At 36.1% G+C, this 18,566-nt stretch overlaps 1 protein-coding gene across 5 annotated transcripts in view; it reads left to right on the top strand.

Annotated features, from left to right (window-relative positions):
* MIOS (meiosis regulator for oocyte development) overlaps window positions 1-18,566 on the top strand; it is a 47,375-nt gene that overhangs the window by 16,094 nt on the left and 12,715 nt on the right. For all 5 annotated transcript variants that reach the window (XM_058724990.1, XM_058724992.1, XM_058724994.1 and 2 more), the window contains 4 exons: window positions 10,024-10,278; window positions 12,407-12,576; window positions 15,522-15,587; window positions 16,424-16,582. In XM_058724990.1, the coding sequence (XP_058580973.1) occupies window positions 10,024-10,278; window positions 12,407-12,576; window positions 15,522-15,587; window positions 16,424-16,582 (650 nt within the window). The remainder of the gene's footprint in view (window positions 1-10,023; window positions 10,279-12,406; window positions 12,577-15,521; window positions 15,588-16,423; window positions 16,583-18,566) is intronic.

Raw genomic sequence — 18,566 nt, 5'->3', positions numbered from 1 at the left:
GTGAAGAGTGGAAGTTTGACTTCTTCCTTGCCAATTTAGATGCCTTTTATTTCTTGTTGCCTGATTGCTGAAGCTAGGACTTTCAGTACCAGTGGTGAGAGCAGACATCCCTGTTGTGTTCCTGACCTGAGGGGAAAAGCTCTCAGTTTTCCTCCATTGAGGATGATATTAGTTATGGGTCTTTCGTTTATGTCCTTTACGATGTTGAGGTATGTTCCTTCTATCCTTACTTTCTTGAGGGTTTTTAACAAAAAAGGATGTGCTTTTTCTGCATCTATTGAGGGAATCATATAGTTCTTATCCTTTCTTTTATTAATGTGGTATATCATGTTGATTGGTTTGTGGTTATTGAACCAGCCCTGCAGCACAGGAATAAATCCCACTTGATCATAGAAAATAATTCTTTTAATGTACTATTGGCTTTTATTTGCTAGTATCTTGTTGGAAATTTTTGCATCCATGTTCATCATGGGTATTGGTCTGTAATTCTCGTTTTTAGTGGGGTCTTTGTCTGGTTTTTGAATCGAGGTAATGTTGGCTTCATAGAATCAGTTTGGAAGTTTTCCTTCCTTTTTGTTTTTTTTGAATAGGTTCAAAAGAATAGGTATTAACTCTTCTTTAAATGTTTGGTAGAATTCCCCTGGAAAGCCGTCTAGCCCTGGACCCTGGATTCAGTTTCTTTACTGGTTATGGGTTTGTTCAAATTTTCTATTTCTTTCTGTTTCAATTTTGGTAGTTTATATGTTTCTAGGAATTTATCCATTTCTTCCATATTGCCCACTTTGTTGGCATATAATTTTTCATAATATTCTCTTATAATTGTTTGTATTTTTGCAGTGTTGTTTGTGATACCTCTTCTTTCATTTGTGATTATATTTATTTGGGTCCTTTTTTTAATTAAAAATTTTTTTTAATGTTTTTATTTATTTTAGAGACAGAGACAGAGTGTGAGCTGGGGAGGGGCAGAGGGAGAAGGAGACACAGAATCTGAAGCAGGCTCCAGGTTCTGAGCTGTCAGCACAGAGCCCAATGCAAGGCTCGAACTTGTGAACCACAAGATCATGACCTGGGCCGAAGTCAGACACTCAACCAACTGAGCCACCCAGGTGCTCTCTTTTTGATAAGTCTGGGTAGAGGGTTATCAGTTTTGTTAATTCTTCCAAAGATCCAGCTCCTAGTTTCATTGATCTATTTTGTTTTTGTTGTTGTTGTTTCTGTATCATGTGTTTTTGCTCTGATCTTTATTATTTCCCTTCTGCTGGTTCTGGGCTTTATTTGCTGTTCTTTTTCCAACTTCTTTAGGTGTAAGGTTAGGTTTGTATTTGAGACCTCCTTCTTGAGGAAGGCCTGTATTGTATTCCCTCTTATGTCACCTTTGCTGCCTCCCAAAGGTTTTGGACTATTGTGTTTTTATTTTCATTGGCTTCCATGTATTTTTTAATTTCTTCTTTAATTTCCTGCTTAATCCATTCATTCTCTAGTAGGATGTTCTTTAACCTTCATATATTTGTGGTCTTTTCAAATTTCTTCTTGTGGTTGACTTTAAGTTTCATAGTGTTGTAGTCTGAAAATATGCACGGTATGATCTCAGTCTTTTTGTACTGGTTGAGGCCTGATTTATGACCCAGTATGTGATCAATTCTGGAGAACATTCCATGTGCATTTTGCTGCTTTAGGGTGAAATGCTCTGAACGTATCTGTTAAGCCCATCTGGTCTAGTGTGTCATTCAAAGCCATTGTTTCCTTGTTGATTTTCTGCTTAGATAATCTCTCATTTTGGTAAGAGGAGTATAAAAGTCCCCTACTATTATTGTATTATTATCAGTGACTTTCTTTATGTTTGTTATTAAATGATTTGTATATTTGGCTGCTTCCAGTTTGGGGACATAAATATTTAAAATTTTTAGATCTTCTTGTTGGATAGGCCCCGTTATTATGATATAGTTCTTTTTCATCTTTTATTATATAGTCTTTGGTTTAAAATATAGTTTGTCTGATATATGTATGGCTACTCCAGCTTACTTTTGATGTCCATTAGCATTATAGATGGTTCTTCACCCCCTCACTTTCAATCTGGAGGTGTCTTTGGGTCTAAAATGAATCTCTTGTAAGCAGCATATAAATGGGTCTTTTATATGTATGTGTGTGTGTGTGTGTGTATACATACATACATACACATTTTGGTACCCTATGTCTTTTGATTGGAGCATTTAGTCCATTTACATTCAGAAGTAATTATTGATAGATATGAATCTAGTGCCATTTGTATTACCTGTAAAGTCACTGTTCCTGTATATTGTTCCTTTATCTTTGTTGTTTTTGGTCTCTCTTTCCCGCTCAAAGGGTCCCCTTTAACAGTTCTTGCATAGCTGGTTTAGTGTTCACAAACTCCTTTAGTTGTTGCTTGTTTTGGAAACTCTATTTCTCCTTTCTGACTGACACCCTTGCTGTATATTCTCAGTTGATGGGGCGGCTGAGTGGCTCATTTGGTTAAGCATCTGACTGTTGATTGGTTGAGATCCTGATCTTATGGTCGTGAGATTGAGCCCCATGTTAGGCTCAGTGCTGACAGCATGGAGCCTGCTTGGGATTGTCTCTCTCCATCTCTCTCTCTCTCTCTCTCTCTCTCTCAAAATAAATAAACATTTCTGGAAAATGTGAAGTTAAAAAAAAAAAAAAATTCTTGGCTGCATTTTTTTCCTGACTAGCATGTTGAACATATGCCACTCTGTTCTGGCCTGCCAAGTTTCTGTGGACAGGTCTCCTGGTACTCTTATGTGTCTACCCTTGTAGGTTAAGGACATTTTGTCCCTAGTTGCTTTCAGAATTCTCTCTTTATCTTTGTATTTTGCAAATTCCACTATGATATGTCTTGGTGTTGACCTGTTTTTGTGTTTTGTGTGTGTGTGTGTGTGTGTGTGTTTTTTTGACGGGAATTCAGCATGCCTCTTGGACTTGAATGCCTGTTTTCCTTCCCCAGATTAGGGAATTTCTCAGCTGTATTTATTCAAATAAACCTTCTGTCTTTTTTCCTACTCTTCTTCTGGGACTCCTATGATATGATATTATAGCACTTTATAGAATTGTTGCATTCCCTAGGTCTGTATTCATGATCTAATAGTTTTCTTTCCTCCTTTTCAGCTTCATTATTTTCCATAGTTTTATCTTCCATATCACCTATTTGGTCCTCTATTTCTTCCATCCTCATGATTACATCCAGTCAGTTTTGCATCTCAGTTATAGCATTTTTTATTTCAGCCTGAGTAGTTTTTAGGTCTTTGATTTTTGTAGCAAGTGTTTCTCTGGTGTCTTCTATGCTTTTTTCAAGCCCAGCTAGTATTCTTATGACTCTTGTTCTAAATTCTTGTTCAGATAAATTACTTATATCTGTTTTGAGCAAATCCTGGCTGTGGTTTCTTCTTGATTTTTGTTTGGGGGACAATTCTTCCGTCTTGTCATTTTGTCTAGGTTCCTGTCTTTTGCATGTTATGAAAGCTTGTTATATTTCCTGGTCCTGAGAGTAATGGGTATATCAAGAAGGGGTCATACACTGTCCAGGGCCTGGCATTTCAGGAAGTGTTTCAGGTATATGCTGTATGCACTGTGCTGTTGTGATATAGCTGCTTTTTCCCGCTGGTCAGTCCTTGGCAGAGTTCTTCCTTGCTTGTAGTGGGGAGTATTTGACCTTTAATTGGGTGTGCTTTGATCTATTAAAATAAGCCTACTGAAAAAAAAAAAAAAAAAGGCCTGATCAAAAAAAAGAGAAAAGAAATAAAACAAACAAAAAACTATAAGGCTGATTTCAAAGGAATAGAAAACAAAAAAGAAGAAAAAGAAAGAGAAGCCTGATCCAAAAAACAAGAAAAGGAAACAAAAAACCAAAAGCAAACAAATGAACAAAAAACTAAGCCTGATTTGAAAAAAAAAAAAAAAAAAAAAAAAAGTCTGGTACTGTTTCCACCAGAATTGAAGCTGATGCTTTGGAGCACTCTATGATCAGTGGACTTGTGCACTTGGAGGTGGGGGAGGGGGAAGCTGTGTTGGTCCTTGGGGAAGAGGCCCACTGCACTGGCTCACAATCAGACCTGCAGGGTGTAGGGGGGCAGGGTTTGGTGTAAACAGCTTCTGCCTTGACTGGGGGAGCTGTGTTATTTGCTGAAGTCAGACCCTGTTGATGGTGGGGGAAGATGGCGCCACCCTGCTCTCTCCTCTATTCCTGGGTAGGAGAGCTGGCGTCCACCTCTGTTCTGGTAGTCCTCACAGACAAGCGAACAATTTCTCCTCCTGTGTCCCAGGCTTCTGTCAGATCCATGCCCTCAACCCTTCTGTTCCCGGGGCCATAGACATGCTGGGTACCACAGCTTTCCAGTGTTATTGTTTGTTTGTTTTAATATTTCCCATTTATTTTTATATATTTTTTAAGTTTATTTATTTCTTTTGAGAGAGAAGAGAGAGGGAGAAGAGAGAGAGAGAGAGAATGTAAGTGAGGAGGGGCCGAGAGAGAGAGAGGGGAGAGAGAGAATCCCAAGCCAGCTCTGCACTGGCAGGCTGGAGCCCAGTGCAGGGCTCAAACCCACAAACCACAAGATTGTGACCTGGGCCAAAATCAAGAGTCAAACACTTAACCAACTGAGCAACCCAGGTGTCCCTTCAGTGTTTTCATCTTTGGTGCAGGACTGAGATTCAAAACTCTGAATCTTAAAGGGCTCACCACAATGTGGACCTCCTGCCCTCTGAAGGAGAGGCTTGCCGTGCTGTGCCTTCTGTCCCAGTAAAGCAATTGCAGGGCCGTACAGGTGCCTGGAGTTTATGATGATGCACAGTGAAAAGCTGTGCCCACTTTACCCACCACAGTGCACACCTCTGTCTCCTATTGAACATTCAAAGGCGCCAGCCTCAGCTTTTGTCCTTGGAGAAGCAATATATCCTTGTCCGAATGCACTCCAGGAAAGGAACATTCTCTCCTAGTGCGACCCAGGGGATCCCCACATCGCACTGTCTATTTTGGGGCCTCCCCTCCATCTCCCTAGGAGCACCACCACCCTCTTGGATCTCCTGCAGCAAATGGCACAGACTGTCAAAAACCCAGAATTTCAGCTCCACTGTTTGCAAAAAGTTGGGATACTCAGTTCCTCAAGATTCCCCCATCAGTGGTTTTGGGGGAGTGCTTTTCTTGTGTGAACCCAACACACTTCTTTCTCTCCCCTTCTCTTTCTCCTCTTTGCGAAAAAGGCTCCCACCCCTGTGCAGCACCATGGCTTTCCTGTCCCCCAGTTTGCCTCCCTGCACCAAATACCTGCCACGTTCTATCAGATTATGCAGATTGTTCTCTTAATCCCCAGATCGATTTCCTGGGTGTTCATATGATTTGATGTTGATCTGTGTTTAAGGGACGAGATCCCCAAGCCTGGGGTCCCCTTACTACTTACTCCACCATCTTAATTCCTCCCTCACAAACTAAAAATGTTTTTTAATGTTTAAGTGAACTTGTTTCTCTTGCGCCTGTCAATAAAACATCGATTCTATTTATATATATAGGTTAGTCTTAAATTTAAGGGATACAGTTTTGTTCTTTTAGTATTGAAAGACATGTGTAAATACATTTTAATTCTTTTTCAGAGATAAAGTCATAAATTTTAAAATTTATATGTGTTAAAAAGAATGACTATATACTTAAAAATGCACAATAATATCACGCTGCTTATTTGATAACCCTAATTACCAGGTACATAGTTATCAAGCCATAAGAAGGCCAAAAGATCAGGCAAAATACATGACGCGGTATCCATGCACTTGACTTACAGGACATATTTCCACTTTGTAGTACTGAACTCTTTGGAGTTGTACGTATTCATCTTTATTTATTCCATGGCACAATTTCTGTAAAATAAAAACTCTAAGAAACTCAAATATTATTAAACTGTGAGAATTTGTTTGAAAAATAAATTGCTGCTTTTTGTTCACCTGTTTAAAATAATCCTTTTTTTGGGGGGGGGGGTGCCTGAGTGGCTCAGTTCATTAAGCGTCTGACTTCGGCTCAAGGCATGATCTCACAGTTTGTGAGTTCAAGCCCACATCAGGCTCTGTGCTAACAGCTCAGAGCCTAGAGCCTGCCTGCCTCAAATTCTGAGTCTCCCTCTCTGTCTCTCTGCCCTTCCCCTGCTCACACTGTGTCTGTCTGTCTTTCTCTTTGTCAAAAACAAATAAACATTTAACAATTTTTAAATAGTCTTTTTTTATGTTTGTTTATTTTTGAGAGGGAGAAGAGAGAGTGTGAGTTGGGGAGGGGCAGAGAAAGTGATGAAGACACAGAATCTGAAATAGGCACCTGGCTCTGAGCTGTCAGCACAAAGCCTGACTGGGCTCAAGCTTGGGAATGGTGAGATCATGACCTGATGCAAAGTCAGATACTTAACCAACTCATGTGGTTGGTTACCCATGTGCCCCTAAAATAATTTTTATTTATTTATTTTTTTAGAAAAAGTTTATTTTTATTTATTTTGAGAGAGAGATAGCAAGCAAGGGAGGGGCAGAGAGAGAAGTAGACAAAATCCCAAGTAGGTTCTGCACTGTCTATGCAGAGCCTGATGCAGGGCTTGAACTCAGGAACCATGAGATCATGACCTGAGCCGAAGTCAAGAGTTGGATGCATAACCGACTGAGCCACCCAGGTGCCCCTGAAATAGTCATTTTTAACATTTAATATCCTCAGCATTCAATCCAAAATTTATAGGAGAGATACAAAAATAAGTACCAAATGGTACATCTACAGCTTATTCTTAAAATTTAATAGCTGCATTTTATCTAAATGTAAATTTGTTATTCAGAAAAATGTTGTGTTTAGCTTTTTTTAAGTTTTTATTTGTTTATTTTGAGAGAGAGCATGGGAAGAGCAGAGGCAGAGGGAGGGAGAGAGAGAATCCCCAAGCAGGCTCCGCACCATCAGTGCAGAGTCTGACGTGTAGCTCAAATTCATGAACTGAGAGATCATGTCCCAAGCCAAACTCAAGAGTCGGATGCCTAAGTGACTGACCCACCCAGGTGTCCCTGTTGTATTTAATTTTTAACGTGTTTTAACCTTATTATTCAGAATTTTATAACAGTTCTTAAAAGTTCACTTTCATAAGCTAAAAGTGATTTTGTCATGACTAACTTTCTTCATGGTTGCAAATAGAGCAGCATGCTTCCTCTTTTCAATGGGCAGGTGGTTCTCTTAAGGGAAGAAAACTTTTCAGAAGTTTCCTCCTGACCCCTTGACTTAACAGCAACCGTTTTCAGCAGTAAGGTTAAAAATAAATAATTTCAAGTGTAGATATTTAACTTTTTTTTTTAATTTCCAGATTTACAAATAACTCATCTTGAAACTTTTTTATAAAGCAATGATATATAGCTTAAAATATGTCCTACCATGAATAATATTATGAGCTTTTGCCATGGCCTAACATCATATAATGAAGGAAGTTATTTAAAAGTGTGAATTAGGTTTGGAGAGTTTAGACTTTTGCTGTTATACTAATTTTACTCTTTACTCATGTATTTAGACATTCACTATATACTAATTTTACTCTACCCATGTATTTAGATTAAATGGACTTGAAGAAATAATGCTTTGCATTATTTATATATATATGTATTTGATTTGCAAATGGCAATTGATGCAGTTTTTAATATTTTCCCAATTTTGCTTGTGTTCATTTCTTTCTTTTCTCAGAAGAGTATAAAGTCAACTTTGGACAGTATATTCGTTTTTATATTATGCAAATATCATCATTTCCATGGTCTAAAGTCTTGGCATGGCTTCACTGGGTCCTCTGCTCTTGGTTTCACAAGGCTAAAATGAAGATGTTAGCCAGGCTTTGGTTGTTTCTGGAGGTTGGAGTATTGTTCCAAGCTCATATGGTTATTGACAGAATTGTTTCCTTGAACTTATAGGGCAGAATTGTCCTTGCTGGCTGTCGCCAGGGGCTGTCCTCAGCTCCTAGAGGCTACCCACGCTTCCTTGCCACACAGACTTCTCACAACGAAGCAACTTTTACTTCTAGTATAGCTGGAGAACCTCTCTCATTTTCTCTGGACTCTTTTGAAGGTATTAACGTGGTTAAGTCAGGCCCACACATGATAATTTCCCTTTCATTGACTCAGAGTCAACTAAGTAATGACCTTTTATTACATCTGCGAAATGCTTTCACTTGTACTATATTGTGTAATTTAGAAGCAAGTCACAGATTTCACCTGTACACAAGGGGAGGGGATTATATACTAGGGGGCAAGAATCATGGAGCCCAATTTACAATTCTGCCTACCACAGACAAATGGAATTATTTCTTAAAACCTATTGATCTAGTTATTTACAAAGGTATAATTATGTATTATATGTAAGTATAAAAGTTATAATAAAAGATGTTTATAATGTTAAACATTCTTGCTGCCTAACTCATAACTGAGTTTATTCTGAAAATCCTTTTTGTTAAAATAACAGATAATTCTATAATGACAATTTTGATGGTACAACTTTCTAGAACATTTAAGGATTTGATATGCAATAGGAGTCAGGTTTTATTTCTATTTGTTTCACCTTTATTTAGTGCCATTAGGATCATCTGCCTTGATTACAATGTAATGCTTGAAGAATTAGATTCCTTCTGAAAAGAGAATGAGAATATATAAAATCTTTCAATTTAGTGAAGGGGAAGAAACCTTCAAATAATACCCATTCTGTTTTAGCTTTAGTATTTACTTCAAACTTTCAGAGTACTTTGGTATTTACGATCTCATTTTTTCATATATATGTATATAATTTTTTTAATGTTTATTTTTGAGAGAGAGAGAGAGTCAGAGCATGAGTGGGGAAGGGACAGAGAGAGAGGGAGACACAGAATCTGAAACAGGCTCCAGGCTCTGAGCGGTCAGCACAGAGTCCAATGTGGGGCTCGAACCCACGAACCATGAAAATATGACCTGAGCCGAAGTCAGACACCTAACAACTGAGCCACCCAGGTATATATACACACACACACACATACACACACACACACACACACACACACACACACACATACATACATACAAAGAGAGAAAGTTGGAGAGGGAGAGTCAGTCTATTGGATTCTAAGCACTGGAGATAATCTTTCAAGTAGAAACAAGACACCTGCCCTTTTGAAGCATATATTCTAGTAGGAGAAGAGAGAAGACTGAAAACTAATAAAATATGGGAGCTTACATTAGGTCTAAGGGAAATTGAAGAAACAGTGTTACGTTAGAAAATAGCAGGTGGCAACTCTTAGATTAGGTGGTCAGGGAAGCTTCTCTGAAGCAGCAGCTCAGCCCATCAAGCATTAATTGTTCTTCCAGTAACTCTTTTGGTATCTCAAGGAACTGTTGTAGTTAACAACATGTAATGTATGTTTTGTTTGTGGCATATTTTACATTTATGCTGTCATGAATTTGTGGTTAAGAAGTCAAATATCCAGGGGCACCTGGGTGGCTCATTTGTTAAGGGTTCCACTCTTGATTTCGGCTCAGGTCATGATCTCATGGTTCATGAGTTTGAGCCCTGTCAGGTTCTGCACTGACAGCACTGGAGCCTGCTTGGGATTCTCTCTCTCCCTCTCTTTCTGCTCCTTTCTGTGTTCGTGCTCTCTCTCTCTTTCTCTCAAAATAAGTTTAAAAAATACACTTAAAAAAGTCAAATATCCAGAGTGTAATATTGAAATATTTCTGTGTAAAATGGACTTACTTTTTTTTTTTTTTTTTAATGTTTGTTTTTGAGAGAGAGAGACAGAGTGTGAGCAGGGGAGGGGCAGAGAGAGAGGGAGACACAGAATTCAAAGCAGGCTCCAGGCTCTGAGCTGTCAGCACAGAGCCTGATGTGGGATGCAAACTCACAAGCCATGAGATTAGGACCTGAACTGAAGTCAGATGCTTAACTGCCTGAGCCACCCAGGCATCCCCAGACTTACTTCCTAAATATATTTCAAAATATAGTAATAAAGCAACTAATATAAAAATACTTATCTTTTTTAGGAATGGTGGAAAGTAGCAGACATAATTGGAGCGGTTTGGATAAGCAAACTGATACTCAGAATTTAAATGAAGAGAGAATTTTAGCTTTACAGCTTTGCGGGTGGATAAAGAAAGGAACGGATGTAGATGTGGGGCCATTTTTGAACTCCCTTGTACAAGAAGGGGAATGGGAGAGAGCTGCTGCTGTGGCATTGTTCAACTTGGATATTCGACGAGCAATCCAAATCCTGAATGAAGGAGCATCTTCAGAAAAAGGTATTAGGTTATATTCTAAGATGACTGCAGTTCATAGAATCCTTTAAAGTAAAGATGCTGATAACTTTAAGATATTTAATCAGTATTTTTAGATAATTTTTTTTGAAAGAGTAATGAGCACAGAACTGTATCTATGAAAGTAGATATCCCATCTCTTTTGTTTATGCTTTGGTTTATGTCTAAAAAAGAAAATGTGTCTTAAGTACCATTTTAATGATGTTACAGTAAATGCTCAAATTTGTCCCTTTTAATGTTTTTTTTTTTTTTCTTTTAAAGATGGTTCACATACATTTTTAAAAATGTATTGGAGATTGGGCTACTTCAGTTTACAGGCATTCTTATGGCAAACATTTGTATTTTATACATCATCTTTCGGATGGTTATTGGTTGACTTTTAGGAAACTAAGTGACACTTTAGTTAGACTAATACAGATTCTTATAAAAATCATACTTTGATCTGCAAAAATGCTTCTACTGGAGTCTGGTGATTTAAACGTAGTTTTCATGTAATATTTTTTAAAAGGAAGAAACAGTGAAATGTAAAGTTTTTACTCTGACATTTTGCAAGAGAATACGTGGGCAAATAAATTTCAGTCTAGACATGCAGTTTTTTCCTTATCAGGAATATTTCAGTTGAAAGTAACTAAGATATATATAGCTTTTGATTTTTAATACACCTAGCAAATTATTTCTGAATATTCAGAATGTGTAATTCTTATTTAATGGTCCATTTTGAAAACATTACATTTCTATTGTACCACAGAGAAAAACATGCGAATAATTGTAATGTATTTGCTTGCAGTAAAAAAAAGTTTAAAAAACTAATGTTTTGCCCAGATTGGCCTCTTTTCCTTCACTTTTGCTCCAGTGTAAGTCTTCCCCATTTGGGAGAGCAATAGAAGATAATGTGGAGATGAAAAAAAGAATCGATATTTTAAGCCATTTGTAATTATAATTTTCGTATAACCTGAGAGCTTGATGCCTCCCTATCATGTGTACCTGGAAAATTTGGTGTTAGATTTAAACACCCATACTATCAATAGGGAAAGTATATTTCCTGTGATTTTAATAACTTGGTTAAGGACTAAAGAAAAGATTTTCTGAGTCAAATATTCCTTTCCACTTGGAAATAAATTGTTTTAAGCAGGATTCACAAAGATATTCTTTGGTGTGAGGGTGGTTGTTTTAATCTCAAAAGACTTTAAATCTAATTTAATAGAGTAGGCAGAGGAAGCAAGTACAAAGTAACTTGGGGAAAGTGTTCATAGGAATGAAGAGCAAGGCTATTTAAGAACATAAAGTGGGAAATGCTGTTTTATTTGGAAAAGAAAGAAAATGATCAGTCTCAAGGAACAGAATAAGAAAATTGCTATAATAAATATAGAAAATATTCAAAAGTTAAAGGTGAATTTAGTTTTGTTTTCTGAAGCTGAACTTAGATGGCCAAGCAGTCGTAGGGCTAACTGCCATTTTAGCAGCTTATCCATGGCTGTATGAACTGCTAAAAACTGCCATTTAGAAGACTATTGGTAACAAATGCTTTGTTGCAAATGTGTCTAAATACAATGTTACTTTGTTAATTTTGATAGTTAATTTTGTCCTAGAAAAATTAAAAGTATAATACTATAATAAGAATGCTAAAATAATGGCTTTCAGAACATATACTTAAGTATGTGCATTCTGTATTTAGGAATAGGAAAACAAAATTATTTTGAAAATTGTAGTCCTGAGGTACAGTAATGTTTATTATCAGTGTTCTGAAATATCTGTATATAAATGAACATGATAAGGCTGGCAATGATTCTGGTAGTATGGCTTCACTTCTCTTCATTTAGACCCTACACAATAACACGGTATAGGAACCTGCCTGGAATGAGAACTTGAAAATTTAATGATGTGTTTGTCCTGCACAGGGTTAGCAATATTGGCAACAGTTTTATAAGAATAGAAATTTTTGCTTGTGGTCCTTGCCAAATTTTCCAATCTGGACCAAAACCCCTATTCTAGTGGGCTTATTTTTCTGTAGGTAAATGTTGCCTTCCAGTCTATTGGTTTATGGTTTAAGAACTGGAAGAGGAGATATTAAGCTTTTGATTACTTTGATTAGCTGACTGTTTTTAACATGCAGGCGATCTGAATCTCAATGTGGTAGCAATGGCTTTATCGGGTTACACAGATGAGAAAAACTCCCTTTGGAGAGAAATGTGCAGCACTCTACGACTACAGTTAAATAACCCATATCTGTGTGTCATGTTTGCATTTCTGACAAGTGAAACAGGATCTTATGATGGAGTATTGGTAAGCTAATTTCTGTTTGACAAGGTTCCTTTTAAAATAAAAGTTTTTATCTAGCCTTGTTAAAATGTTCAAATGTCTGTTGCATGAAATATTGTTATATTTTGATGTATTTTGTATTAGTTAAAATAAGGTATCTTAAATATCTTTGGGCGGCTCTTGAATGTCATTCTACAGTTAAGTACCTGATAACAAACTTGATTTTTAAAATAGTTTTAACAATATAATTTGCAGATATAGAGGGAATAGGATTTTATTCTTTAGCTTAAGAACAGCTCTAGAATTATACAACTATATAAACATAAATTTCATATTGAAGTGCATTTTTTTAAAGTTTATTTATTTTGAGAGAGAGAGAGGGAGAAAATCTCAAGCAGGCTCTGCACTTTCAGCACGTAGCCTGTCACGGGCTCAAACCCATGAACCATGAGATTATGACCTGAGCTGAAGTCAAGAGTTGGATGCTTAACGGACTGAGCCGCCCAGGCACCCAAAAATGCAAATTTTTAAAAGTTTGTGTTTTTGTTTTTAGTTAAGTAAACAAACACATGATCAATTATGATTAGAATAACCATGTAACTTATCTGAGTTAGTATTTGCGTTCTCAGACATACAGACAGTTTGGAAGATCTATGATCACATTACTTATACTGAACTGTTTCATTTTTCCATTATTTGGTCTTCTCTATCACTTTTTTCTCCTGCTTTACCCACATGTCTATCTAACCATATCACCAAATAAGTTCTTTACACAAAGTGAGGACAGAAGAGTGAAATGAGATGTACTTATCAGTTTCAGTTATAGTGTTTTAAGCTTCACATTAGTACTATAACTTTTTTTTGCATTGTTGGATACTTTTCTACCACTGAGAAGAGCTTTCTAACATGGAACTTATTTCTGTGTTTGCTATTATAGCACTTCATATAAAAGACACATTGCTTGGATGATTGATTTAAGGGTCAGGCCCTAAGAATTTAAAAAAACATGTATTTTATTGAGGTATCTTAATGAAAAATTTAATAAATGTTGTTAATGTCCACTTTGGCAATTCCTTAGTTTATGGATTTTGTCCATTAACTTCTAATAAAAGAACTATTGAACTTTTCTAACCACTTCAAATTAATATCCAAGAGTGTTTTTTTTTATTTGTTTTTACTGTAATTACTCTTTTTTGTTAAACAGAAGACTTTAAAATGTATTTTGGAGAAATAATACTTTCAGGAAGTAGCAAAGTATGGTAAAGACAAGAAGAAGAAGTGGATTGTTCAATTTTATGTTTATTTTTGAGAGTGATAGAGACAGAGCATGAGTCGGGGAGGGGCAGAGAGAGAGGGAGACACAGAATCTGAAGCAGGCTCCCAGCTCTGAGCTGTCAGCACAGAGCCCGATGTAGGGCTCAAACTCACCAACTGTGACATCGTGACCTGAGCCAAAGTTAGATGCTTAACTGACGGAGCCATCCAGGTGCCCCAGATTGTTCATATTTTAAATTGATAGAGAAGTATTGTTTAAATACTCAATTTCTGTATTTTAAATTAAGTGATCTATTACAAATACCCTTATTTTCTTATATCTAAATTTGGGTTATTAAGTAAGATATATCTTGCCTTAAGTAGAAACTTCATATTTCCAAACTGTTTTGAGAGTGTGCCTAATTATTCTTTATGTATTAATAATTATAATTAATGTGTCCTTTGTTAAAAATTGTTAAGTTGCGGTAATCTAATGAAAAGTGCTGAATTGGGAAATCGAACCTAAAGTCCTTGCTCCAGCACAGTTACTTCAGCTAGTCAGTTTACTTTTGGGGTTTTCATTTTCTGAGCTGTAAAATGGGACAGATAATATTTATAATTCTTTTCCAATCAAAATTATACACATGTGCTGAATCTAAAGAGTTAAATCTAGTTTGCATGAGACATGTTCCATCTTAAATGCAGCACCGTATTTTATACTTGGAAGTGCACGTTAGGATAGGTATCAGTTGAAATGGTCTTATGTTTAAAGCAGGAAAACTATATCTCATAGGATGATTTCAATGGAAGTCACTTTTAAACTTTTATATTTAGCACAAAGTGAATTACCTTCCTACATTTATAGAAATTCAAAATAGTATTTTACAATATTGACAAGTATACAAAAATTTAAGTATCACAGTACCCCTGAAATTTTTGCCACAAACCACAAATATAGCAGTATTTTCTATGGCCAAAAAAAAGTGTATCTATTTATTTATAAGGGTATGTTTAAAACTTTCTACTTTGTATTTAGAAACATGTATTGATAGTCTTTTTAAATTCTGTATTGGTATATTCACTGGTAATTCACAGATTTCCTAGACTTGTTGATTAATTTAGCATCCCAGAAAAGATTTCCTCAGTTTCCCCCAGATGTATTTCTATAATGGAAGGATTACATGGCATCTTAAATTTGATAAACCATATTTTATTGCTTGCATTTTATGTTGGAGTTATGTAAAACTGAACTGGAATATTTTTAACCTGAATTGGTCAGTATTTTAGACATAAATTTTTACTTTGCAAGAATAATAACCTTAGCATGGAGTTTCCTGAGGGCTACATGAAGAAAGACATCTTAGGGGCACCTGGGTGGCTCATTCAGATAAGTGTCTGACTCTTGACCTCAGCTCAGGTTATCATCTTATGGTTCGTGGATTCGAACCCCGTGTCGGGCTTTGCGCTGATAGTGCAGAACTTGCTTGGGATTCTCTCTCTCCTCTCTCTCTGTTCAACCCCTCTGTCTTTCAAAATAAATAAATAAACTTAAAAAAAAAAAAAGGCATCTTAGGCAGTCAGTGGCTCTGCCAGTATATACTCAATAACTTACTAATACATTTGAAAATTAAATTGCATATTAGATATGTAAAATAGTCTGCAAAAATATAAAACTCATAGCACCTACAAGTAACTCCTTGCTCTTTCCTTTTCAGTATGAAAACAAAGTTGCTGTACGTGACAGAGTGGCATTTGCTTGTAAATTCCTTAGCGATAGTCAGGTAAAAACTGATACAATTCTATGTTTGAAGTTATTAATATTTACTCTTACTGCATTAGGAAATTAATCTTTTTGTATAGATATGTATATGTGACATTTATATATGCATTATTCTAAAAAAGTAAACTAATAATTCTTTGTTAGGTCAAGATATTGTAAACCTGTGTATCATAACCAAAATTGCTTGTGTAAGAATGCTGACTTAATATTTTAGTTTATTTCTGCTTTTGGCCTATAGATAAAGATGTTAAACTCACCCCTTAGGGATGTCATAAGAGAATTCCTTCATTTCCTAATACAATAAACAAGTATTAAATGCATATGCTATGTGTATAGTGAGAGAGAAATGCACAGAAACAATGAGTAACATAATGTGCTAAGTGCTACAATAATGAGAAAGTGCTGAGGGAAAACGGAGGAATCTTGGCTACAGGTTGGGGTGGGATGAGGCCAGGGAACACCTGACCAAGAGATGTTATTTTTGATAATCTTAAAGTTCCCTTTCAACTCCAATTCTGTTACAGCAAGAACTTGGCAGAATAATGAGGACAGTTCTCTTTAAGTTTAAAATAGTAAACTCTGTAGTTCTTTTGTAGAATAATTATTAAAACAATAAATGTCTTGCTGTTTTGAAAAAGTGTTTTAAACGATCTGGGATTCTGCATTGTAGTTTATGATAGATGCAGACTTCTTAGAGATCATATCTAGATTTTTGCAAGGGCTTTGGTTTTAAAATGTTTTCCATAAATATAGCACTATTTTAAAAGTACAAGTTTTGAAGGTACAAAGTATATAGTGAAACATATTAATTCAGAAAAATCACTTTGAATTTTCCAGTTAAATAGGTATATTGAAAAGTTGACCAACGAAATGAAAGAGGCTGGAAATTTGGAAGGAATACTGCTTACAGGCCTTACTAAAGATGGAGTGGACTTAATGGAGAGTTATGTCGATAGAACTGGAGATGTCCAAACAGCAAGTTACTGCATGTTACAGGTTAGTGCAGTGTGGTGGCAGCTTAAAGAAAAATAGTGCTTAACCACCTTCCTCCCTCATCGAATGGTTATGCCTTTTGCTTGCTTAGGATCTTTAGGAGGCATTTCACTTTAACCCAATCTCTTGATCTATAGAGGACTTCTTAGTGTCCCTCACCCTCCTGCTTTGGGTTATCCAGTTATTCCTTTCATTTTGGGAAGTTTCAGTGTTGAATTTATATAAAGTTCAAATGGAGCAGAGAAACCTCTCTCCAGTTTCTCCAGTTGACAGAATTATACCTTTTGTGAAAGAGATGGTCTTTCCCTGATCTGAACTGTAGTCTCCCTTGAAGTCCTGAAGGCAAGTTATATCACAACTCTCTTAACTTGTCATTTTCGCTCTTTGTTATCAACGGGCATGATTTGGAGTAACAAGTTCATCACTTTACTTTCAGTTTTTACTGTTAGTAGTTTACTGTTAGCTGTTAAAAACAGATTTCTGGCAAAGGTTTCCTTCTGCTTTACTTTTGATAGACATACCATGAAAATTTAGAGCATTTCCCTGAGATTTCCTATAGCTCTCCAACTCTTCTTACCCTTTCATGGTGTCCTTTTTCCTGTCCCCATCCCTTCATACAATATGATAGCATGCTGTGTATTGGGAAACGTAGTAGAATGCTCCCTTCCCCACCCCTACCATCTCAGGAACAAATATAGATACTGGCCCACAAACCACACTATAATATACTTACGAACATATCAGGCCACTGTCCATGGAAGAAAAGGTGTCTTTCTGTAACATAATGCATAATTTTGTCTGACTGAAATGAGATTACATCTGTTAAATTACACTGGAGAAGTATGACTACCAAGTACAAATGAGTTGATATCTTCTTAACAAGATTTATAAAATATAGTTAATATGCAGACAGTGTATAAATGAAAGACAGTGGATCTTGCTTTTAGAAAATCCATTCTGATGTTTCCCCCATTTGTATTTATATGATCAAGGTTAAGTGTACCATCATGCTGTTTGTTCTCTATCTTATTTTTCCTTCTTCTTTTTGTTCTTCTGTCCCTTTCCTCCCTTCTTTTGATCTAATTGAACATTTCATTGTTTCACTTCATCCACTGGGTTTTTAACTATTAACCTGTCGTTATCTTTTTTATTTATTTATTTTTTTGAAGTAGTTGTTCTTGGTCTAACAAAAATGCATCCCTACCTCATCAGTTAACATTTTTACCCCCTCATACTTCACATTTCACACCTAACACATCATGTTTCCTACTTTTTCTCTTTTACCTCACACCTGACGTTTCCACTTTTTATCTTCATACTTCACACTTTTCAGATGTTACAACAGTGTAATTCTATTTACACATCTCCTTCCTTTGTCCTATTATTTTACTTCTATATACCTTATAAACTTCAACTAACAGTGTTATTGTATTTGTTTTGAACAGTCACTTGCCTTTTACGTAAATTATGTGAAAAATGAAAACATGGACTTTTACATTTATTTATTTATTTATCATTCCTGGGACTGTTTACTTCCTCCAATAGACACAATTTTCACGTTGTATTATTTCTCTTTGGTCTTTCTCTCTAGCATTTCTTGTAGTACAGTTTCATGGATGACAGATCCTCTCAGCTTAATTTTAACTGAAAATGTCTATTTCACTCTTGCTTTGGTTCAGCACTTTAAAGGTGTCATTTCATAGTTTTCTGGCCTCCATTGTTTACGAAGAAAAGTCAACCATTATTATTAATGTCTCCCCTGTGTAATGTTTCATTTTTCCTTGGGCTGCTTTTGGTTTTCAGCAGTTTACCCTTGATGTTTAGTTGTAGTTCTTTTTGTCCTGCTTGTGGTTCACTGATCTGCAAGTCAGTGTTTCTCATTAGATTGTGAACTTCTTCAAATTGTTTAAATGCTGTGATTTGTTCATTGACTCTTAACGTCACCTGAGGAGAAGATTTTCAGCTCTTGTACTGTTTAGTTCTAGAG

The sequence above is a fragment of the Neofelis nebulosa genome, chromosome 4 (assembly GCF_028018385.1).
Source record: "Neofelis nebulosa isolate mNeoNeb1 chromosome 4, mNeoNeb1.pri, whole genome shotgun sequence".
Classification (NCBI taxonomy): Eukaryota; Metazoa; Chordata; class Mammalia; order Carnivora; family Felidae; genus Neofelis; species Neofelis nebulosa.
The sequence above is the reverse complement of the archived record's forward strand: the minus strand, read 5'-3'. Positions and strand labels throughout refer to the sequence as shown.